General features: G+C 33.4%; 4 protein-coding genes across 4 annotated transcripts; all 4 read left to right on the top strand.

Annotated features, from left to right (window-relative positions):
- The first annotated feature begins 3,548 nt into the window (after positions 1 to 3,548).
- LOC148612046 (myeloid differentiation primary response protein MyD88-like) lies at positions 3,549 to 9,679 on the top strand. The gene is made up of 5 exons (XM_088593147.1): positions 3,549 to 4,126; positions 5,444 to 5,521; positions 6,474 to 6,654; positions 7,697 to 7,788; positions 9,304 to 9,679. Coding segments are annotated over exons 1-4 (603 nt in total). The 5' UTR covers positions 3,549 to 3,783; the 3' UTR covers positions 7,698 to 7,788; positions 9,304 to 9,679.
- LOC148612047 (myeloid differentiation primary response protein MyD88-like) lies at positions 7,719 to 9,623 on the top strand. The gene is made up of 2 exons (XM_088595354.1): positions 7,719 to 7,788; positions 9,304 to 9,623. Exons 1-2 carry the CDS (start codon positions 7,719 to 7,721, stop codon positions 9,621 to 9,623), a joined length of 390 nt encoding a protein of 129 aa, XP_088451480.1.
- Positions 9,680 to 12,201: 2,522 nt separating the features above from the next.
- Positions 12,202 to 18,163, top strand: LOC148612045 (myeloid differentiation primary response protein MyD88-like). The gene is made up of 5 exons (XM_088593142.1): positions 12,202 to 12,962; positions 13,978 to 14,052; positions 15,264 to 15,444; positions 16,608 to 16,699; positions 17,595 to 18,163. Exons 1-5 carry the CDS (start codon positions 12,626 to 12,628, stop codon positions 17,885 to 17,887), a joined length of 978 nt encoding a protein of 325 aa, XP_088449268.1. The 5' UTR covers positions 12,202 to 12,625; the 3' UTR covers positions 17,888 to 18,163.
- A 154-nt stretch (positions 18,164 to 18,317) lies between these two features.
- LOC148612044 (myeloid differentiation primary response protein MyD88-like) lies at positions 18,318 to 24,738 on the top strand. The gene is made up of 5 exons (XM_088593144.1): positions 18,318 to 19,242; positions 20,255 to 20,329; positions 21,556 to 21,736; positions 22,898 to 22,989; positions 24,164 to 24,738. The coding sequence occupies exons 1-5, from the start codon at positions 18,906 to 18,908 to the stop codon at positions 24,454 to 24,456; spliced, it is 978 nt and encodes a 325-aa protein (XP_088449270.1). The 5' UTR covers positions 18,318 to 18,905; the 3' UTR covers positions 24,457 to 24,738.
- The last annotated feature ends 216 nt before the right edge of the window (positions 24,739 to 24,954 follow it).

Below are 24,954 nucleotides of genomic sequence, written 5' to 3'. Positions count from 1 at the left end.
GTAGTTGCCAAGAAAATGTTGTATTATTTTAGTTTTTTAATATTACAAAAAATAAGTTTGGTGACCCCTAATTTTCTCTTTGAAGTATGCAATAATGTCAGATAAGTGTTCTTTAGACAAATTTGAGAGAAATTTTATCTACCAGTTTTTTAACTAAACTAAAAAACTAAAAATTCCCTGTAGAATATATAAATGTGGTAAAAAATTCACCTATATTTATACTCAATTATCTCTTATTAAGTAGGCTTCATTAAGTTAAAGGACAAAACAATGCAATTCTTTTTAAAAAAAGAATGCCATCATATTCTGTTTTGCTGATATTGTGAACTGAATTTATAATTCCAAGCAGCAGTAAATAGTGTATTCGAATCACCTTGTCAAGTTTGAAGTTTTATTAATACTCTCTGACAGGTATTACACTGTAACAAGAGGCAGATAACTAACACATTTACAATACAACAATGACAGACAAGATAGACATTCTTACAAATAAATAGTAAATTTTCATACAAAACATTGTATGAACAATATATTGACCAACATAATCACGATTGCTAACTCAAAAACTATTCATGATCAGGAAGCATGTGCTAAAATCTGAGCTCAGATACTTTATATACAAGTGTATTTAACATGTTAACAGAGACAGATGGAATCTTATTATTCTTGCCCATTGAAGTTTTCGTCACAAAAATCATTGCTTCTACTGGACAGGTTAATTTCAAATTTGGTATGTTGCTTTGTATAGATGGGACAGAAGTTCTTTGTTGCTGTTCGATACTAACTGTATACTTAGCACCACAACAGGTGCAAATTCACGTTTTTTATTTGAACATTCCTGTATGGGAGGTGAAACATTTAAGACTGACCTTCATAGCTTCAATTTTATATCATTTACTGGTTTATTCCACCACGTGGTCTTCTATTATCAATTATCTTCAGTTAAACCTACACCACTGAAACTGCTACATCTATTCAAGTAAAATTGGCCTTATCAAACCAGCTCTTCAAACATTTTAGCAGTTTATAGTACATTGTAGTAATTGTTATTGAGTGGCTACAGTCGAATGGTACTTCGGCCATTTTCCCCAAGGTTTTGACCACAAGCTGTGCCAATTAAAAAAAAACGAAGTCCTATGTTTTCATTAATATTTGTAGAAAATCCCAGTATATGTTAACTCTTTAACAGTTGGGAATTTACAAGGAAGAACTGTATGTACATGTATGTTTTTTACGTTCTGTAATTTACGAAAACTCGTCTTCCTGATTGATAAAAGGATTACGTGCTTTCCCTTCCGGAACAACTAGTGCATTTGCTTTAGCTGTTTTTTTATGTGTGTGACGTCTTGTTCCCCTTACCTTCAGTTTTTAATGTAATCTTTTTTTTTCTTCGGTTTTCTACATTGTCACGGTGTAAGTAGATCGTCTCTCGTTTAGGCTGTTATGGGATTTTGATATATTTGAATCATCTCACTACTGACGCTTCGGTATTTTTTCTAGATATTTGGTACATTTCGAGAAGAAATCAAACACATGCAGTGTAAATATTATGTAGCCTTAGTATTACAAGCTTAATCTTAGCCAGTCTCCATCTGAAGTTGTACGAAGAAACTGTTGTAGGGAAAAGGTCAGAATTAGTAACTTTTGTGTTTTGTTGAAAATTTTATTGATGACTAATGCGTTTCTCACAGCAAATCTTGGTCTGATACGTTGTCCACAACTTTTTCGTGACTAAGTCTATTATTCATAGAATTGCAAGTAAGTGGAGAAATATTGAATCATATATTTTTCTGCCCATAACTTAGTAAAAAAATGTGTTGACTAAAATTTGGAATATTTCATTTTCATTAGTTTAAGAAAATAAGGAAATCCAAGTTCTTTCCCACTCACTAATCATATGTTTGTTCCCTGAGTACATAATCGACTCGGTGACGTATTGAAATGATCTAACTATATTAGAACAGTTTGTACATGTCCTTTATTACAATTACGTCTCTAATCGAGTGGTTTATACGGTGATCATGCGTTACGGTCGCCCGCTCTAAAACCGCAAAACAGAATTTGATAAAATTCACCAAATATATTTTTCATGATGCTATTCTGCACTTTCTATTTTGTGTTCATCTGAATGACTTTTGGGGTTTCCTGATGGAAAACATTGACTTCGTCATTTTCCGTTCAAAAAGGGGCGTGGCATCATATAATCTACAACTTCTCTAAAACCGCTGAAAAGAATATGATGAAACTTTTACATATTCTTAATGACATAATGCCGTTGTGACCTTCTATTTGGCTTTCCTATCTCAATGACATTTGGTGTTTCTTAATACAAAACATGGATTTTGTCATTTGTGTTGTGGGGTGGGGTGAATGCTGTAAGACGCAACTTTTCTCGAACCGCTTAATGGTTTGCAGAAATGTTCACGATGTTTTTACACTAGATGCCAATGTGTACCTTTGGGAAAGGGAGCAGGGTATTACTACATCTGAGTCTGAGCCCTTAACGAGTGAATTTCGGACCCCTCCAAAACAATAAAACAAAAGAGGGCGTTAGGGTTGAAAATTGGTTTAACAGAATATCCCTTTTCAACACTGTGATTCTGCATACACAAAACCGCGGTTTTTTTTTTTTTTTTTGGTTTTTTTTTGTTGTTTTTTTTTTTTGTTGTTTTTTTTGTTGTTTTTTTTTTTTGCAAAAACTTCACTAAACTGTGTTGTATTCATTATCCATTTAATTTGGAGCACTGTGACGAATACATGTGACGGTTCCGGAAGTTGCACTCTCTCCCTTTTGTTGCAAAAGTTTGTTAATTTTGGACAGAATCATACTAGCCTGCATGTGCCATTTTTTAAACTCAAGATCGGAACCCCCTTTCATAAATACTCGAAGCCCGGCCTATTGTTGTAAAACAAACATATTTCCGTTTTATTGTAAACATCACCATAATACTTAAGGTTGTAATTTTTATATTAGCATTAGCATGCCATTATGGAGCAACAAATTGATTGCTATTGGGGACTAAGATCACCTTTAGTGTCCTAATTTTTTTTTTCAGAATAATTTCTGACCTGCATGACATTTTATAATTTTTTAGCAAGTCTTGCATTTACTCAATTGTTCATTTTGGAATTTTAATAACCATACATCATTGTCCTGCCTTTTTATTTCAAGTTTGATCCTAGCCCCTTAAAATCAAATAGTTGCTCCCCTTTCTTAAAGACTTGTGAACCCGATCGTCATTCGTTGATACGATAACTTCCGCATGCATGAACCAGTCCCTCTAGTATAAACATTCATGCGACAATGACAGGTTCATTGCCCTTTTTATTTGTATGTTGTAAAATTGACTTTTCGGTAAAACAAAACAAGGAAAGGTACTCAAGAACAAAGATAGTAATGAAGTAAAGGTGAACTTTTACACAAGTATGTAAATAAAATACATGCGAATAAAGTATTTGTTTTCCTCAGTCACAGGTGACTATTGTCATTGGTTGGTATATAAGCCAACCGCTCAACAGAGAGAATTAATTTAAACCATTTATCGAAAAATTTTATCATTTTCAAATGTTTTGTAAATAAAATATCGGTTGAAATGTTTAAATATACACAAGAACCTTTACATTGTGCGCCTTGCAACGAAAGAATTAACCTTCTCAATCGCAACCAAAATCAAGGCTGATGACATAATGATTATAAAAAGTTATCAATATCTAAACGGAGGTTTTATATAAGCACTCAAGATATAAGTTACTTTGCAAGTGTACTAATTATGATAGTGGTCGATGGCTGCAACAGAAAAATTCGAAATCAAAGAACTCGTAGACCAATGTATAAATGTGCCATTAAGTGGACTGAGACAGTCCGCTAAAACTAAACTAGCTAGTTATTTGGACCAAGAAGGAAATCTTGTGAACGATTATACGAATGACTGGATAGGTCTAGCAGAAATCATTGGATTTGGAAATACAGAGATAAATATGTTTGAACGGTTCTCCAAACCCACGGAAGCTCTTTTGGACTGTTGGGCGACAAGGGAACACATGTCTCCTACTATTGATGCATTGATCCGATATTTGCAGGAGATTCAAAGACCTGACGTTCTCATGGACTGTAAAGTGAATATATGTAAGTATGTGTAGGCCGGGGGGGGGGAGGGGGGAGGCAATAGTTTTTTTTTTTTTTTCACTTTTGGAAAGATCATTACCTGTGTCGAATTACGTAATTTAATCCGAGTCACTGTCACGGATATTGAAAAAGAATGCAAATATATACTTAAGATTTAAGTTTTTCGCGAGATAAAGAGCCAAAAAAAATGGTTTAGCTAATCCTCCATTAATTAATTCTGCATGCACCTTACATGCTATCTTAAATAAACGACATTGAATGCATTATCTTATTATGATATAAAAAAAACAACAAATAACAAACAAACAAAAACGCAGATTATAAAAAAAACACACAAACGACTTAACAAAACGAAAACTGCAGGATTTGTCTAAATTTTCATAAAAGTGTGTACTGTAGATCTACAAGACAAAAAAATTAGTTCATATTTACTTTGTCCAAACTAACTTAAAGTATCTATACCCCGGTTTACGTTAAGTATATAGCGAGTACGGTGACCGTTTTACTGCATGAATGTTTTCATACATTTTAAACTGTATGATGCATTATTGGTATACACACCTTGAAACGTTTAGGTTTCCAGCACGCACGATGCCTAAACGCACGCTAAACGCACACCAAACGCACGATAAACGAACGCTCCTAGAGTGCGTTTAAACGCACGATAGACGAACGCTCACAGCGTGCGTTTAAACGCACGATGGACGAACTATGAAAAAAATAATAATAATAACAAATAATGACGAAAGAAAAATTAGAAAATAGAATTGATGAAATTATATAAATTAATAATAGCAAAAAGTATGAAAATAACAGTTGAATGAAGGAAATAATCAAAGTACAAAAAAAAACCAAACGCTTCTATCGTGCGTTTAAACGAACGCAAAACGATGTTTAAACGCACGATAAACTATGCACGAACGCTAAAATGGGAAACGTGAACGTTTCAAGGAGTGTACGTTTGTACTGAACTTGTTTGAATTAAATTATTCGTTCAATTCAAGTTTTATTGTTTCAAACTGTAGACTCTATGTTTTGATATTAGACCAAGGAAAATATGTCTATTTCAAAAGGTTACATTGGATGAAAAATAGGGTAGCTTGGTAGGTGAAGTCATTTTATTTCCTATTTCATATAGAACTTATGAGAAAATTTCTTGACTCAAATAGGGCTCTACTGAAAAATGATGGTATAGTGGTATTTCATTAAAAATACCAATAAATTGTGCTTGGATGGGCAGAAAAAAATAGATAGTTAAAGTAACATTAACAGACATCTTTTTTTTTGCCTTATATATTAATGATTTGAAATTTTCAGTAAGAGACGTTGATTTTTACAGACAGTCACGAAAGAATGAACACCAACCTTCTAGTAAAGAGAGTTTTTTGGAAAGCGGTAATTTTAATTTCAACGTGATTTATAACTACTGTAAAACATTAAATAATGAAAAACAACTTAATATTTATAAAGATATAAGGAATAGCCTAGTATACAAGTCCAGGAAATACAACGATTATATTAGAGAGATACCACTACCGTATTAACATAGTTACATTTATTATTTATTTATTATTTATCATTTTTTGTAAAGCACAGAGCCACCTAACGATTTTGTTTGTGTTAATGACTGGCCTAATGCCTTCTTTATTATAAAATGAAAATTTGTTTGACTAGTTTCTTTCAGTTATATCAATTTTTCCATATTTTCAACGGTTTTATGAATTATCATTGTAAGTAAAAATTATAAGATGGTCGCTACTAATCTATGGTTCTTTTGTGTTTCTTTCTAAGTTTCAAGAAAATGAAAGTAACAAAACGCGTAGCAATATCTAAGGGTATATTTTGTGGCAATTTTCATTAAGTGTTAGTCCCTGTAAGAATCAAGCAGTCGGTGAAACATGGTATGAAAAAAACCCATTATTTTGATAGTGTAATTAATAGATGTTTGCACCATCAGAATCAAGAAAAACAGAAAAAAGTGTCCATATCATGCTAGCCCATTGATTTCATTGAAATGCATTGAAAATGAAAATTTCAAGGGCAGATAACTCTGTCAAAAACCTCATTTTGTGAGATTCTATTGAAAAATTCCTGCGCAAAGCCAGTGATATTGAGATTAAATCAATAATGTTTTTTTTTTTTTCAAATGGAGAAAGTATCCTTGAGTGATATGATATTGTCAGGGGTTTTGACATGCATGTTTCTGATTTTTCCCATTTTGCCTGATTCTTATAAACACACTTGTATTTATATACAACTCAAACTATATTGCTCGCTGTCATTATTTGTATCCAGGAAGTCAATGATTTTGTGTGGTGCTTATTTAGAATTCTTTAATGATTTCTAGATGTTCCTAAGAGGTACGATGCGTTCGTTGTATTCAGAAATAGCCTAAGAGATACACAGTTTGTAAAAGAAATGGTTAAGATTCTGGAAGAACAGTATTGTATCAAGTTGTTTATACCGGGGAGGGACGACTTAGCTGGCACAGAGAGATACATTCTCACTGCAGATATGATAGCTAATTGGTAGATATAATAACAATCAAGGAATATCCGCATTGACTGATTTTGACAAATGAGGTATCTGGCTGAGAACGATTTCCCTTTGCGCCAAATAGGACTCTGTTGCGTCACAAATCATTCATTTTTCAAATTTCGTAGTTGAACTGCGCCCCAAAAAATAATAAGAATCCTTTGCGACAAAATACAAGTAAATTTGATATTATCTGGTGCCCTTAAGCTTAAAGTACAATTTTTGCTCTGGTCTATTGAAGGAAGTTCTTCCCAAAGTGACGAGGGAAACATAGCAAAATCGTCGATGTATGTTGTTATGGACGGTTATAATATAGTTGGCATATCTGGGCGAGGTCCTCTGTAAAACTATCACTGACATCTTCAGGTCGAAAAAAAAACACGCTAAACCAAAGAAATATATTAGCCCTTTGCTGATCTCAACAATGTAACGCTTATATTCCTTGAAATGAAACCCGACTGATAACTGTGAATCAAATTAATCGGGTCGTTCGAGGTCACAAAGGCGGACCCACTAGGGTCCACAGCTGCCGTGAACCCCCTTTATTTGTTGGAAAATATTGAATTTTCGTGCGAAATTTGGACAAACATAAGCAAATAAAAGTTTGGGCCTTCTTTTTTTCGAAAAATTGGGAAAATGCTGGGGGAGGTCGGGGTGGGAACCTTGTGTTACAAATGTATGGATTTTTTTGTAATTTCGTGCAAATTTTGGACCTAAATGAGATAATGATAGCCTGGAACCCCCATTTTTGGAACCATTCTTGAATTCTCCTTTCTAAGGTCAGGATGGTCCTTATTAATCGCATACTGACTGATCATTCATGTTAACCGTTATTTCTGATAACAATTACCTTACACAATTGGATTAAATCATTTTTTTTTTATTCTATCTTTAGAGAGCCACAATTCGCACCATCGTTTTACTTGAAATTCCTTTTAATTAGCTATTATGATAAAATAAGTTTAAAACAAAAACTTCTTAGACATTTTAAAACGTTGAATATATTTTAATCGCCCCGCCCCCATTAATTTACAGATGTCGGAAAGTATTGTTGGTGATGTCAAAGGATTTTGAAGACAGCGAATACTGTGACTTTGCTTTGAAGTTTTCTCACTCACTGTCACCAGGTTTGTATGTTATTAAAAGACTTTGTATCATAATAACGTATACGTAACCTAAATAGGGACTGTGGGTACGGATGTTTTTTTTTTGGGGGGGGGGAGGAGAGGGGGCACTTCCAATATATAAGGTGATAGGACGTGCCGCTGGAATAGGTACCGTGTGAATATTGGAACGAACATAATTAGGTAGACCTAGGGTAAGGGACACAACTCTTAAAAATCATTGGAACGTTTGTATTCAGCAATTTACATCAATCTCAAGTAAGCATCGAAGAAACATGGACTGATTTCATTCTGATTCAAATGAAAGCTCGATAGGCTTTGATCAATTGAATATGATTCAAACATATCATTGATTTCAATAGACATAAGTAATGTCCCCTACCCTAAGTCAATAAAATTTACATTAATATATATATGTATAGTCAAAAACATCCTTGTCATATCATCTGTTGTAATTAATTATTTCGTATTTGTAGAATAATAGCATGATGAATATTGTTATTATGTCTTAGCGTATCATAATCAAGAGAAAACTCCTCATATATATAGGATTAAGTTTTTTTTTCCGACAAAATATATGAAAAGGGCTATTTTTATCAAAAGAACATTATATGGATAGGGTGATGATATAGAATCCCAGCGACACCCCCTATCAGAGAAGTATTGGAGTGCACCCCCCCTTCCCCTTCCCCTCGGAGGTATGGTTTCGATTATCCCCCATTTTTTGAGAACCATGTAGTACCGAGTCGAATTTATAAATTATACATGTATGTGGTATTAGGCATTTCTTTGTGATTGTCTCACTGAATGGACCCAGAAACTTACAGTATACGATTTTTATCAATTTAAATTGATTGGTTTTCGGAAAAAAGGGGGAGTGGTCGAAACCATCTGAACCGCAAGCGCCTGTGGTACATGTAACCGAAGACTTTTGATACAGACATAGATGAGGAATTCGGTCCGAGTTTTAACGTAAATATGACTTTTTAAAAAGTCGCTCATTTACTTTTGTTACTTTGTATGTATTATTTTAGTTACTTTATGTTCTTTGTTGTGTTTGTCTGTTTTCTATGTCTGGTCTTTGTCCCCGGATTACCTTCTTTTGATTTCCGCTAGAATCTTGGTTCCCTTGATTACTCTTTAAAAATATTTGTTTTTGTTTAGATTAAAAATTATTATTATTTTTTTTTATTTTATTTCATTTTTTTCATTTATTTATTTTTTTTTTTTATTATTATTATTTTTTTTTAGTTTGTTTTGCTTTTAAAGTAACTTGAATTACTCCGTCTCATGTCAGCAAGTCATAGGACTTTGTGAATACTATACATTTGAAAATAATTCACCATTAAGCACTTTCAAATCTGTTATGATTCTAGAAGCTTCAAGAGATGATAATGTTAGAAAAACCAGAAAGAAGAAGAAAAAAAACAGAACAGATACCAAGATCGGAATGCTGCTATATACGTTTAGCCTCAGAATAGCGTTTTTTCGTATTTATTTTTTATTTTTTTACTTCAGGGGCAAAATCTAGACGAGTGATCCCAATAATGCTCGATGACATCGAAGTACCATCGATTCTTAAACACGTGGGACAAGTGAATTATTTCAATGAGTCTCAACGAGAGTGGGTATGGAATAGAATAGCTAATGTAATAAAAACTCCTCTAATTCCGAACAAAGAAGACTGGCAGTGCACAATTGATGACCTTAGGAGTATGAGGTATAACACTAAGGCAACCTTGCACATGTTATACTCCCTTGGCATGGTTGCTATGATACAGAGTACAGAGGATGAAGATGATAGTAATACAAATAATTCAAAGGAGAAGAAAAAATAACACAAGATAAAGCCTCGATATATAATATTATATTTATTAATTATCATGATATTTGATATTTTTTTATTTTTTCTTATTGAATGAGTGCCCTAAAGCTTAGTATTGTACTTACTTATTCCTGTTATGCTTTTCTGCAAATAATTTCATCGACAGAGACCTCCGTCTGTCACTGGACCATTGTTGGACTTGCTCTCATGTCCAATACCTTTCTTTCTTCTCCTTCACTAACGATCGTTTGATTCTAATCCCTTTGTGGCCTATGCTACCCTATTGATGGAAAGACGTACATTCTTAACACGTTTAATCATTACTCCCCTTAATGTTTCTTTTTACCTTCTGAGTGGGATGATATTTGCTATATATATACGTAATACTCTGCATAGGCACCGGATATGAACAGCATTAAGCTTTAGGCTAAAAACCACTAATTCCACTTCCCATAGGCTTCTATGCTAATTTCACAATATTCAATGGCTTCTCTGGACTTTACCTTAACTTTAACCTACAGAGGACTATATATCAGCATGATTCTACATATGTCAGCTCACAATCCTCAGAATGGCATGTGGGGTTAGCAGACTTGCAGTGCAGTACTGGTCACCGGAAGTGAAGTGTCTACAAATAGCATGGGAAATCCCAGTGTTTTCACAAAATAGGGGTATATTTAGAAATCATTATGGAGATTAGGCTTCACATCACAAGAAGCAAAATGCACCTATAAAATGACAGAAATGTTTTTCCTTTCAGAAACTGTTAAATTTTTTTAAATGAGATGAGAACTTTTTTCACAGCACTATGAGGAACAGGGGTAATTTCTGCGTAGGACTATTTTTGCAAATGCTCATTGGTTGAATTGGTGGTCTGTAACCTAAATTTAGTTAGGTATGATTCGGATATTAATTTACAAAATTCGGCACCATAGAGGATTACTCCAACTGCATTGCTTATTGGAAATCCTGATTTTCGTATAGTTCTACCTTATACATCTACCTCACGGGTATGATCATTGGGTGCTTCTGCTCTGGTGTTTGGATTTGGATACACTGGTTTTAAGACCTTTTTTCACTTTCAAAAATACTACAGGGTCAGTTTTATCGGGCAAATCTCGACAACTCAGTACAGGATATTTACCCAAATTGATATACCCCCCTAAAGGAAACAAGTCGACTGTGTCAAACAGTAAGTACATCACTGAGTAAAACGGTTTTATTAAGTTGTTGATAAAAGACCTGTGCACTAGATTTGCAACATGTCTCTCTGTAATAATTTAATATCAATACTATCAAATATTCATACACTATTTGTAGTACAGCAGTTGTATACATTTGTAGTGAATAGTTTACAGTTTCTGTGGCGGATCCAGGGGGACCGCCCCTCTTAGAAAATTGCAATTTTTAAAATTGTTGAAAAATTGTTCAAGATACCATCAGAATGCAGGATTTGAGGTTTAATATTTCCAAATTTTCTTGAGGGAGCATGCCCCCAACCCCCTAGCAAATTCGGATCATTTCATGATGCTCACCGATGATCCTATCAAGAAATATTTTTGGCCACCCCTCCCCCTATTACCTAAAACTCAGTTACTCTGGATCCGCCACTGTTTCTACATTTTGTAAACTTTTAATACAGAGAGACTAGTAGCAAGTCTATTCGAATACGAATTGGGTTTATAAACCAGACCTACCTGACATCACATCGTTAACTTATCGTTAAAATTTAAAAGTGAATGTTGATAATGACATTACCAGTGCATCAAGTGGTTTTATATGAGTAAGTACCAATGTCGGAGTAAGACCGTACAAAATCCAGATTCTTTCAAATCGGGTTCATGCAAACCCAGCTACGGTCTTGGGATATAAAATAGTTAAAAACCATTTTAAGTATCGTTATGGTTTTTGAAAGTAAAAAAAAATAATTGCGCATCAATAATCTGAAATTACAAAGGAGATGCAAATTAATTTCAACAGACAACATAGCAACTGAAAACCACCATACATAAAACATGGTAAGCAACTCAGTCTCCGGAGATGAAGGGGGAGGGGGGTTGGGCATGGAAAATTTCTTCGGATCAAACTATTTATTCGTTAAAATATCAACCGTTTACTGACATCAAATCAAACTACTCATTTTCGTACAGGCGCGGATCCAAGGACTGGCGTACCGGGCGTACGCCCCACCTTAAATCGATAAGAAAAAATAATCACCACAAGTTTCACCCCATAATATATTTTGCCTTGCTTTGCACGGTATTTAATTCAATTTACGCTCCCCCCTAAACTTAAATCCTGGATCCGCCCCTGTCGCATGTGTAAAAACATAATATTCAGATCAGAGTGATTAAGAGCGATAACAAAAAATTCTGTCAAATCTAGGTATCAATTTTCAAAAATAGTTATTCTGCAAAGCCGCCCCCCTCCCCCTCAAAATTGAATGGTCGCCCCATACCAGTACATACAAAATACTTAATATTCCTGTCTCATATCAATTAGGTCAGGGTAACGTATTAATGATTTTTAATTTGATTTAACATGTACATAAAATCTCCCATGTAAGATATATTTTTTTATAATACACGAATACAATAAACATACGTGTATCAATATCAGCATATATGCACGCATATGTAGAAAAAAAACTTCCGTTTCCTGTCTTAGCCAATTGGAATAGTTTTAAGAAAAGAATACATCCTATATAAACGCTACCCAATGAGTGAGGCTTTACTCGGTATACCATTAAGGATTAAACTTGTGAAAACCTATCTCTCTTTAGACCCTTTAAATCTGCCAAATATAGACCTGAATCGTCATGATGTAGCGATAAAAATATCGAAATCGATTGAGTTGGGAATCCCGGAAGATTTATACTTCAAACATTGTATTTTTCTTAGGCTTAATCACACAGATATACATAGTTAGTAGGTGTTGGGGGAAATAAGCTGTTACCCGAATTGTTTAGTGTAAAGTATTATCGTCAAGTACTATATAGTGAAGTTATAGTTTCTAATGGCGGATCACGAAGGTTTCAAAGATTTGATCGAGTTCAGCAAAAACGTTCCTATTCTTGCTCTTAGAACGAGTGCCAGGAAACAAATTTCGAATTACTTAGACATTGAGGGGTTCGTTATAGGGGAGTTCACTAGTGACTGGTATGGGCTAGCAGAAGTTATAGGCTATAGTAACCAAGAAATACGGAAATTTGAACAATCAGACAGTCCAACATGTGCTCTCTTAGACAACTGGTCGACACGGGCACAGCTGACACCAAACATTGACAGATTAATTCAGCATCTACTGAGGATACAGAGACCGGATGTCATCACAGAATGTGAGAGGAATATAAGTAAGTACTTAGAAGCTAACAACTAGTGGGGAATTTTTTACAAGTTAATATTTTGGGGTAAAGGAATATTTCAACGATTTGTTTACTTGCACATTTTTTAACCCAGGAAGTATTTAATAAAAGTTCATATATTTGTTGCCTACAGGAAGTCAAATTATATTTATGTGCAGCCACTCAAACGTGCAAGTTAAGACATTTAAATATTATAAATAAAATTACTTTGTACATATCCCGAATCGTTTGAAAAAAAACAAGGAATAATGTTCATATTCAGTAACAATGATAAGTTCCTACAAGATTCAAGTCATCGCCACAAATGTTCTATAATCGTCATCACGAACTCGTGGATCGTTATGACGTATCCATCTACACCATGAAAACCAATTTGTTTACCGTGTCACAGACATGACATTTATGAGCAACCCTGCGAGTATTTCTGGATAAGCAGAGGGCGTTCATTCTACCGGTGCACCTAGTCCATCTTTCTACTTCTTAGTCGAGTCCGATTTGTTCATTTACATTTTTTCTTTATACATGTTATTTTAGTTACTTCATGTTCTTTGTTGTGTGTGTCTATTTTGCCTGTCTTTTCGTTAACTTTTGATTATAATCTATAATTGTCGCCCGAATCCTGGTTCCCTTGATTTTCCTTTCAAGAAAAATCCAAGTTCATAACAGAAGAACTGACGTTTTAGCTTGATCGATATAAAGACAAACATTCACACAATAAACTTATCGTTACCTCGGTCATCTTAGGAAGAAAATACTCTCAGTTAAATTTACAATTCAATAAATCTTCGCGTCTATTCTCCTGCTTTCAACATGATTTATATTTATCAATAGTACTGAATTCAAATTTCTACGCTTTCTTTATTTATTTATTTATTGGTTTTGGTTGAAGAATTATACTGTTTCTTCTAAATTTTAAGGGTTATTGTTGCTCGATATAATGTTAAAATTATAATTAGTAATATGTGGTAAAATTTGCTGTTTCACTACTTACGGTGTATTTCAGGAAAGGATATAGAACATCAGACGTCACGATCTCAACATGTATCTGTTCCTAGGCCAGGCCCCCCAGTGATGACAGGTAACATGCTCAAAGCTAGAAAGTTTTAAGGCGGTTCGAAGTGTTTTTTTTGTTTTTGTTTTTTGTTTTGTTTTGTGTGGACAAGGTTTTTTTTCTTACTGCAGTGCTTCACCAAATGTAATAAGCTCGTTTGTCACCGTTGTAATACTAGTACTTTCCTTGTTCCAAGGAGATCGCCGCGACCACCGAACCCCCATGCCTACGTCAAAGGTAAGACATATGATATGTCAAGCCCATTCACGGCATTTTCAGATGGTGCCGCAGTGATTTGTATATGTGTTATAAGTGTGTTTATATCAGTGGGTCTATTATAACCTTAATATAGGACTGTTATACATACGAACATAAGATTGGTGTCGTTGGTTTCGGAGGTAGTTATATTATTTAGTTTACATATTGATCAATCATAATGCGTTTAGATTTCTGTTAATGTTTTGGTTTACTTGTATTTAAGCATAAGTGTTTGTAAGAATCGGACAGAATTGGAAAAATCAGAAACATGCATGTCAAAACCCCACTGATCTGACAATGTAATATCACTCAAGGGTGCTTTCTTTATTTGTAAAGACCTCTTTTTTTATGCGTCACTGGCTTTGCTCTCATTTTTTTCAATAGAATGTTAGAAAAGAGATTTTTTGAAATTTTCAGTGTATTTCAATGAAATTGTAGCTCAATGGTTCAGCATGATATGGAAAATCTTGTATGTTTTCCTTGATTTTGATGGTGTAAATAGTCAAATTACACTATCCAAATGATGTTTTTTCGTACCATGTTTCACCTACTGCCTGATTCTTACAGGAACTGACGCTTAATTATGAAGTTTTTCAATACCCACTTGAATGGAACAAAAAGTTTAAATTTAGTTTCAGTTAATAGACGAATCAAGGCATTTGTTTTTAACATTTTTTTCTAATTCTTTACTGGTATTTGATTCTCACTCAAGATTTGACCTCCATTATGACTAAGTAGCTCTCAATTTCTATGCAACATTATTTTGACCATTTTAATCAAGTTAGATATCACCATTTAAGAGATTTGGGCTCTCTAAAGCCTATAATTGATCGGTTAATTGATATCTTGCAACGCAACTTTCCTAACTTTCCTAACATATGTACTGATCATCAAAAGTAGACCAAGAGTAGGTTTTAAAGAACAACACAAAGAATAAAGAGGGACTGCCGAAATTTTCAACCTTTACTTTATCGTTCTAGATGACGAGAGATTCGATGCTTTTGTGGTTTATGCCAATACAGACAGAGATATCAAATTCATGGTCGATATGGCTAAAGAACTTGAAGGTGAAAGACACAACATAAAACTGTTTATCCCTGGAAGAGATGACTTAGCTGGCACAGACAAATATCCTAACACGGCAGAAACAATCGCTAATAAGTAAGTACTAATAATAACAGGGAAAGTCTTCGACTTCATGTCATGTAGCTAACAACTGAAATATTTTTATTTCGTTAAATACATTACTGTGTCTAAAACAACTTTTTTTACGCAAGTTGAAACAATTATCATTTTCGAAAAGGATAAGACGCTTACCCCACCGGTTCTCCTGGTCCATGCTTACAGTTTTTAGTGAGTCCATGTTGCCAATTTACCTTTGTTTAAACACGCATGTTATTGTGGTTATTTCATGATCTTTACTGATTGCGTACATTTTTACTGTCTAGTCGTTAGTACTGATTTATATCTTTTTTTTTATTACTATTCGAATTCTTGATTCCTTGCTTTCCTTAACTAAGGAAATGTTTAGACATGCATCTTATTAAATTCTCATAAAATTACAATACTAGCAAAAGGCTAAGGCAGTAATCACAAAAGTCTTAAAGGTGAAAGGTAATGAAATGGATTTATTTCGCACTAAAAAGTAAAGTATCGAAACATTTCAACAGGTTCGGAAATAGAAAGTGTTCTGTCAAAAATAGGGATGCAAACGCAATCTTGAAATCTGAAATGGAAAGACATTCTTTTAACCTTATATATGAACGACCAAAAATTTGCATAGCAAATTTGATAGTTCTAACATCTTTGGGAATTTTTCAGACATTTCTATACGTTTACATATCTTCCCTGTATCAATTTGATCCGATGGAGCAGTGTAGCGAATAGAGTCGTCACATTCTGAGACGTTTGTATAATATTGATTTGTTGTGACATGACATGCATCATTAATTTGATCCTTTATCCTACATAATAACATCTTAATGAAATGTCCCGTACTACCATACATCGTGTACTAAGTTACAGCCCTAGATTAATCCTACGAGGAGGAATGACAAGTTCAGCGAAAGCAATACTTTTAAATAGCCTAGCTGGCCGAGCAGTCTAGGGCGCTGGACTTTGTGCAAGTGGTGTTGCCATAGATGTCACAGCGATACGAGTTCGAGTCCCGCGGAGAGAACGACCAAAAATTTGCATCGCAAATTTGACAGTTCTAATAGCGTTGGGAATTTTTCAGACATATATATATATATATATATATATATATATATATATATAAATATACATAGTTTCCTTTAGAGCCTCACTTATATTTCTCTTTACAGATGCAGAAGAGTTATAGTTATTCTTTCTACAGGATTTGAACACAGTGAAGAATGCGATTTTGCATTAAAATTCGCCCAGTCCTTATCTCCAGGTAAGTACTAATATATGTCTCACAAACCATTAAGGAATGTTTGTTACATTTTTTCGTTCTATGAAGAAATAAACTCAATCACGTGGTGCACACTAGATGACCAGCGCAGCAAGTTATTTTCAAGTGTTTACCACGGGCATTTAGGTTATTCCAAATAGGCCAAATTGTTTCACATGATTTTCACATGAATTTCACATGATTTTCACATGAATTGAGCAAATAAACTAAGTGACAGAGTTCACGTTAAATTCGGATGATTGGAACCCTCACGTGAAATTCGCACGAAATGATCATATGAAATTTGTGTTTAGTGAATTTCACATGAAAATCATGTTAGTTTCATGTAAATTTCACATGAATTTCACGTGAAGCTCGATTAAAATGAATTTCAGGTGAAAAATAATTGCCTGTGTAACCAAAGCTTTATGTGTAACTATGGTTTATACAGAAAGTTACCGTTCTGCAGTCAGTCCTAAATATCACAACATCTATCGGAATTTATTATTGTATTCAGTAGCATTAACACTTTTATGTTCGCGTTTGGATGTATTGTATGAGGAAATTTATCGAAGGGATTGATAGTTGACAAAAACAATTGGCTTCTAGATGCATGTTCTGTTAGTCGACATACATGTCTCGTATATGCCAGAACACTAATAGTGATTACGAATTTCAAGATGAATGTGTCTATTTTCAAGATATCTATGTCAACTTACATGATTATTATTATTTCAAAATGCCAAATTAAATGTGGGATATAAAGACAACGAATAAACCAACCAAAATTAATAACATTAATGATTCCTACCCTATGTGATTAGTACAATACGACACAATGTTGAAAAAAAACAGTAAACATTAAGTTATTAAGTTTGTTTTCTTTTTTAATTTCCAGGTGCAAAGACAAAACGAATAATCCCAATTTTAATTGACAATATTAAGATTCCATTAATCTTGAACTTTGTGGGTGTAGTAAACTTTTCAAACCCTCTTCAAAGAGAGTGGGTGTGGCCTAGAGTTGCTGCGACAATCAAATGTCCCATGGTTCCTATAACACAAGATCTACAATGTACAATTGACGATTTGAAAAATATGAAATATGAATCCAAGAATGTTGCACACATGTTCTATGGAATTGGAGTCGCACTTCGTGAGTTCAAGGACGATGAAGAAGAAGGTGGTGATTGATAGGAAATCTAATGAACGATCAGGAGCAAGAACTTTGAAAAAGGAAAAAAAAATGCAATCAAATGTCATATGTTTCCACATCAGTACAAAATTCTTACATGACGTTTATATACATTTCAATATGAATGCAACTCTAACATGAAAATCGAATGAATAAGCTTTAATTAAGATACTATTAAGATACTAACATACTTATTTGAGTCGTATTGAATTAAAGCTAATTACTCAGTAGTGATATTGTTTTATGTAATTGTTGAAATAAATATAAGAACAAAATATGCTCTATCATACTTGTTTGATCAACTTTAAAATTATTGAAGTCTTATTCCCATTGAAGAAACTTTTAAAGTATCTTGAATAGATGACAAGTCATGGTTTGTTTGAAAATACTAATTAAGGTAGACCACACTCATTACACGGGGCAGTATTTAATGTCGTCTTATAAAATCGTACATAAGTTTGTTTTTTTTATTGAAAAAAAATAGTGCTTGAAATGATGTAAAAATAATGTCTTTAAATTATTTTAAAATAATGTTTGCCATTAAGTATCATGTGGTAAATTTACAAACATTATTTTGTCTTTATATTTGTTTATAATACACGAATACAATAAACATACGTGTATCAATATCAACATATAGGCACGCACATGTAGAAAAAAAACTTCTGTTTCCTGTCTTAGTCAATTGGAATAGTTTTAAGAAAAGAATACATCCTAAAGTAAAGTGAGGCTTTACTCGGTATACCATTAAGGATTAAACTTGTGAAAACCTATCTCTCTTTAGACCCTTTAAATCTGCCAAATATAGACCTGAATCGTCATGATGTAGCGATAAAAATATCGAAATCGATTGAGTTGGGAATCCCGGAAGATTTATACTTCAAACATTGTATTTTTATTAGGCTTAATCAAACAGATATACATAGTTCATAGGTGTTGGGGGAAATAAGCTGTTACCCGAATTGTTTAGTGTAAAGTATTATCGTCAAGTACTGTATAGTGAAGTTATAGTTTCTAATGGCGGATCACGAAGGTTTCAAAGATTTGATCGAGTTCAGCAAAAACGTTCCTATTCTTGCTCTTAGAACGAGTGCCAGGAAACAAATTTCGAATTACTTAGACATTGAGGGGTTCGTTATAGGGGAGTTCACTAGTGACTGGTATGGGCTAGCAGAAGTTATAGGCTATAGTAACCAAGAAATACGGAAATTTGAACAATCAGACAGTCCAACATGTGCTCTCTTAGACAACTGGTCGACACGGGCACAGCTGACACCAAACATTGACAGATTAATTCAGCATCTACTGAGGATACAGAGACCGGATGTCATCACAGAATGTGAGAGGAATATAAGTAAGTACTTAGAAGCTAACAACTAGTGGGGAATTTTTTACAAGTTAATATTTTGGGGTAAGGGAATATTTCAACGATTTGTTTACTTGCACATTTTTTAACCCAGAAAGTATTTAATAAAAATTCATATATTTGTTGCCTACAGGAAGTCAAATTATATTTATGTGCAGCCACTCAAACGTGCAAGTTAAGACATTTAAATATTATAAATAAAATTACTTTGTACATATCCCGAATCGTTTGAAAAAAAAACCAAGGAATAATGTTCATATTCAGTAACAATGATAAGTTCCTACAAGATTCAAGTCATCGCCACAAATGTTCTATAATCGTTATCACGAACTCGTGTATCGTTCTGACGTATCCATCTACATCATGAAAACCAATTTGTTCACCGTGTCACAGACATGACATTTATGAGCAACCCTGCGAGTATTTCTGGATAAGCAGTGGGCGTTCATTCTACCGGTGCACCTGGTCCATCTTTCTAGTTCTTAGTGGAGTCCGATTTGTTCATTTCCATTTTTTTCTTTGTACATGTTATTTTAGTTACTTCATGTTCTTTGTTGTGTGTGTCTATTTTGCCTGTCTTTTCGTTAACTTTTGATTATATTCTATAATTATCGCCCGAATCCTGGTTCCCTTGATTTTCCTTTCAAGAAAAATCCAAGTTCATAACAGAAGAACTGACGTTTTAGCTTGATCGATATAAAGACAAACATTCACACAATAAACTTATCGTTACCTCGGTCATCTTAGGAAGAAAATACTCTCAGTTAAATTTGCAATTCAATAAATCTTCTCGTCTATTCTCCTGCTTTCAACATGATTTATCAATAGTACTGAATTCAAATTTCTACGCTTTATTTATTTATTTATTTATTGGTTTTGGTTGAAGAATTATACTGTTTTTTCTAAATTTTAAGGGTTATTGTTGCTCGATATAATGTTAAAATTATAGTTAGTAATATGTGGTAAAATTTACTGTTTCACTACTTACGGTGTATTTCAGGAAAGGATATAGAACATCAGACGTCACGATCTCAACATGTATCTGTTCCTAGGCCAAGCCCCCCAGTGATGACAGGTAACATGCTCATAGTTAGAATGTTTTGAGGCGGTTCGAAGTGTTTTTTTTTTTTTGTTTTTTTTTATTGTTTTTTTTTTTTGTTTTTTGTTTGGACAGCGTTTTTTTTTCTTACTGTAGTGCTTCACCAAATGTAATAAGCTCGTTTGTCACCGTTTTAATACTAGTACTTTCCTTGTTCCAAGGAGATCGCCGCGACCACCGAACCCCCATGCCTACGTCAAAGGTAAGACATATGATATGTCAAGCCCATTCACGGCATTTTCAGATGGTGCCGCAGTGATTTGTATATGTGTTATAAGTGTGTTTATTTCAGTGGGTCTATTATAACCTTAATATAGGACTGTTATACATACGAACATAAGATTGATGTCGTTGGTTTCGAAGGTAGTTATATTATTTAGTTTAGATATTGATCAATCATAATGCGTTTAGATTTCTGTTAATGTTTTGGTTTACTTGTATTTAAGCATACGTGTTTGGAAAAATCAGAAACATGCATGTCAAAACCCCACTGATCTGACAATGTAATATCACTCTAGGATGCTTTCTTTATTTGTAAAGACCTTTTTTTCTTATCTCTGCTTCACTGGCTTTGCTCTCAACTTTTCCATTAGAATGTTAGAAAAGAGATTTTTTGAAATTTTCAGTGTATTTCAATGAAATTGTAGCTCAATGGTTCAGCATGATATGGAAAATCTTGTATGTTTTCCTTGATTTTGATGGTGTAAATAGTCAAATTACACTATCCAAATGATGTTTTTTTGTACCATGTTTCAACTACTGCCTGATTCTTACAGGAACTGACGCTTAATTATGAAGTTTTTCAATACCCACTTGAATGGAACAAAAAGTTTAAATTTAGTTTCAGTTAATAGACGAATCAAGGCATTTGTTTTTAACATTTTTTTCTAATTCCTTACTGGTATTGGATTCTCTCGTTCATTTGACAATCAAGATTTGACCTCCATTATGACTAAGTAGCTCTCAATTTCTATGCAACATTATTTTGACCATTTTAATCAAATTAGATATCACCATTTAAGAGATTTGGGCTCTCTAAAGCCTATAAATGATCGGTTAATTGATATCTTGCAACGCAACTTTCCTAACTTTCCTAACATATGTACTGATCATCAAAAGTAGACCAAGAGTAGGTTTTAAAGAACAACATAAAGAATAAAGAGGGACTGCCGAAATTTTCAACCTTTACTTTATCGTTCTAGATGACGAGAGATTCGATGCTTTTGTGGTTTATGCCAATACAGACAGAGATATCAAATTCATGGTCGATATGGCTAAAGAACTTGAAGGTGAAAGACACAACATAAAACTGTTTATCCCTGGAAGAGATGACTTAGCTGGCACAGACAAATATCCTAACACGGCAGAAACAATCGCTAATAAGTAAGTACTAATAATAACAGGGAAAGTCTACTGAAATATTTTTATTTCGTTAAATACATTACTGTGTCTAAAACAACATTTTTTACGCAAGTTGAAACAATTATCTTTTTCGAAAAGGATAAGACGCTTACCCCACCGGTTCTCCTGGTCCATGCTTACATTTTTTTGTGATTCCATGTTGCCAATTTACTTTTGTTTAAATACGCATGCTATTTTGGTTATTTCATGATCTTTACTGATTGCGTACATTTTTACTGTCTAGTCGTTAGTACTGATTTATATCTTTTTTTTATTACTATTCGAATTCTTGATTACTTGCTTTCCTTAACTAAGGAAATGTTTAGACATGTATCTTATTAATTTCTCATAAAATTACAATACTAGCAAAAGGCTAAGGCAGTAATCACAAAAGTCTTAAAGGTGAAAGGTAATGAAATGGATTTATTTCGCACTAAAAAGTAAAGTATCGAAACATTTCAACAGGTTCGGAAATAGAAAGTGTTCTGTCAAAAATAGGGATGCAAACGCAATGTTGAAAACTGAAATGGAAAGACATTCTTTTAACCTTATATATGGACGACCAAAAATTTGCATAGCAAATTTGATAGTTCTAACATCTTTGGGAATTTTTCAGACATTTCTATACGTTTACATATCTTCTCTGTATCAATTTGATCCGATGGAGCAGTGTAGCGAATACAGTCGTCACATTCTTAGACGTTTGTATAATATTGATTTTTTGAGACATGACATGCATCATTAATTTGATCCTCTATCCTACATAATAACATCTAAATGAAATGTCCCGTACTACCATACATCGTGTACTAAGTTACAGCCCTAGATTAATCCTACGAGGAGGAATGACAAGTTCAGCGAAAGCAATACTTTTAAATAGCCTAGCTGGCCGAGCAGTCTAGGGCGCTGGACTTTGTGCAGGTGGTGTTGTCATAGATGTCACAGCGATACGAGTTCGAGTCCCGCGGAGAGAACGATCAAAAATTTGCATCGCAAACTTGACAGTTCTAATATCGTTGGGAATTTTTCATACATATATATATATATATATATATATATATATATATATATATATATATATATATATATATATATATATATACATAGTCTCCTTTAGAGCCTCACTGATATTTCTCTTTACAGATGCAGAAGAGTTATAGTTATTCTTTCTAAAGGATTTGAACACAGTGAAGAATGCGATTTTGCATTAAAATTCGCCCAGTCCTTATCTCCAGGTAAGTACTAATATATGTCTCACAAACCATTAAGGAATGTTTGTTACATTTTTTCGTTCTATGAAGAAATAAACTCAATCACGTGGTGCACACTAGATGACCAGCGCAGCAAGTTATTTTCAAGTGTTTACCACGGGCATTTAGGTTATTCCAAATAGGCCAAAAATATTACAGTCTTTCCTTCTAACTAAACTTTTAGTATTAGAATACAACGAGTACTTCATTAAAAAGGTTGATGACGTCAAAGTCACATTTAAAAAATTCTCTATGAGATAATGGACACAATTTGTTATCCAAACAGAAAGGAGTTATTATTGAATTTAATTTTTATTGAAATGTTCACAAACTTTGCCATCAATTATTATGAATATTCTCTAATCAACGTTTAACAAACCAATTAGATGTAATAGTAGATTATACCTACACAGGCAAAATTATTTCACATGATTTTCACATGAATTGAGCAAATAAACTAAGTGACAGAGTTCACGTTAAATTCGGGTGATTGGAACCTTCACGTGAAATTCACACGAAATGATCATATGAAATTCGTGTTTAGTGAATTTCACATGAAAATCATGTTAACTTCATGTAAATTTCACATGAAAATCATGTTAATTTCATGTAAATTTCACATGTATTTTACGTGAAGCTCGATTAAAATGAATTTCAGGTGAAAAATAATTGCCTGTGTAACCAAAGCTTTATGTGTAACTTTGGTGTATACAGAAAGTTACCGTTCTGCAGTCAGTCCTAAATATCACAACATCTATCGGAGTTTATTATTGTATTCAGTACAATTAACACTTTTATGTTCGCGTTTGGATGTATTGTATGAGGAAATTTATCGAAGGGATTGATAGTTGACAAAAACAATTGGCTTCTAGATGCATGCTCTGTTAGTCGACATACATGTCTCGTATATGCCAGAACACTAATAGTTATTACGAATTTCAAGAGGAATGTATCTATTTTCAAGATATCTATGTCAACGTACATGATTATTATTATTTCAAAATGCCAAATTAAATGTGGGATATAAAGACAACGAATAAACCAACCAAAATTAATAACATTAATGATTCCTACCCTATGTGATTAGTACAATACGACACAATGTTGAAAAATCAATAAACATTAAGTTATTAAGTTTGTTTTCTTTTTTAATTTCCAGGTGCAAAGACAAAACGAATAATCCCAATTTTAATTGACAATATTAAGATTCCATTAATTTTGAACTTTGTGAGTGTAGGAAACTTTACAAACCATCTTCCAACAGAGTGGATGTGGACTAGAGTTGCTGCGACAATCAAATGTCCCATGGTTCCTTTCACGCAAGATCTACAATGTACAATTGACGATTTGAAAAATATGAAATATGAATCCAAGGCTGTTGCACACATGTTCTATGGAATTGGAGTCGCACTTCGTGAGTTCAAGGACGATGAAGAAGAAGGTGGTGATTGATAGGAAATCTAATGAACGATCAGGAGCAAGAACTTCGAAAAAAGGAAAAAAGAAACAAATGCAATCAAACGTCATATGTTTCCACATCAGTACAAAATTCTTACATGACGTTTTTATACATTTCAATATGAATGCAACTCTAACATGAAAATCGAATGAATAAGCTTTAATTAAGATACTATTAAGATACTAACATACTTATTTGAGTCGTATTGAATTAAAGCTAATTACTCAGTAGTGATATTGTTTTATGTGTTTGTTGAAATAAATATAAGAACAAAATATGCTCTATCATACTTGTTTATTCAACTTTAAAATTATTGAAGTCTTATTCCCATTGAAGAAACTTTTAAAGTATCTTGAATAGATGACAAGTCATGGTTTGTTTGAAAATACTAATTAAGGTAGACCACACTCATTACACGGAGCAGTATTTAATGTCGTCTTATAAAATCGTACATACGCTTGTTTTTTTATTGAAAAAAATAGTGCTTGAAA

Source organism: Perna viridis, chromosome 7 (genome assembly GCF_037379345.1).
Source record: "Perna viridis isolate PV_CMFRI_1.1 ecotype Kerala chromosome 7, ASM3737934v1, whole genome shotgun sequence".
Classification (NCBI taxonomy): Eukaryota; Metazoa; Mollusca; class Bivalvia; order Mytilida; family Mytilidae; genus Perna; species Perna viridis.
This window is presented reverse-complemented; position numbering and strand designations above follow the sequence as displayed.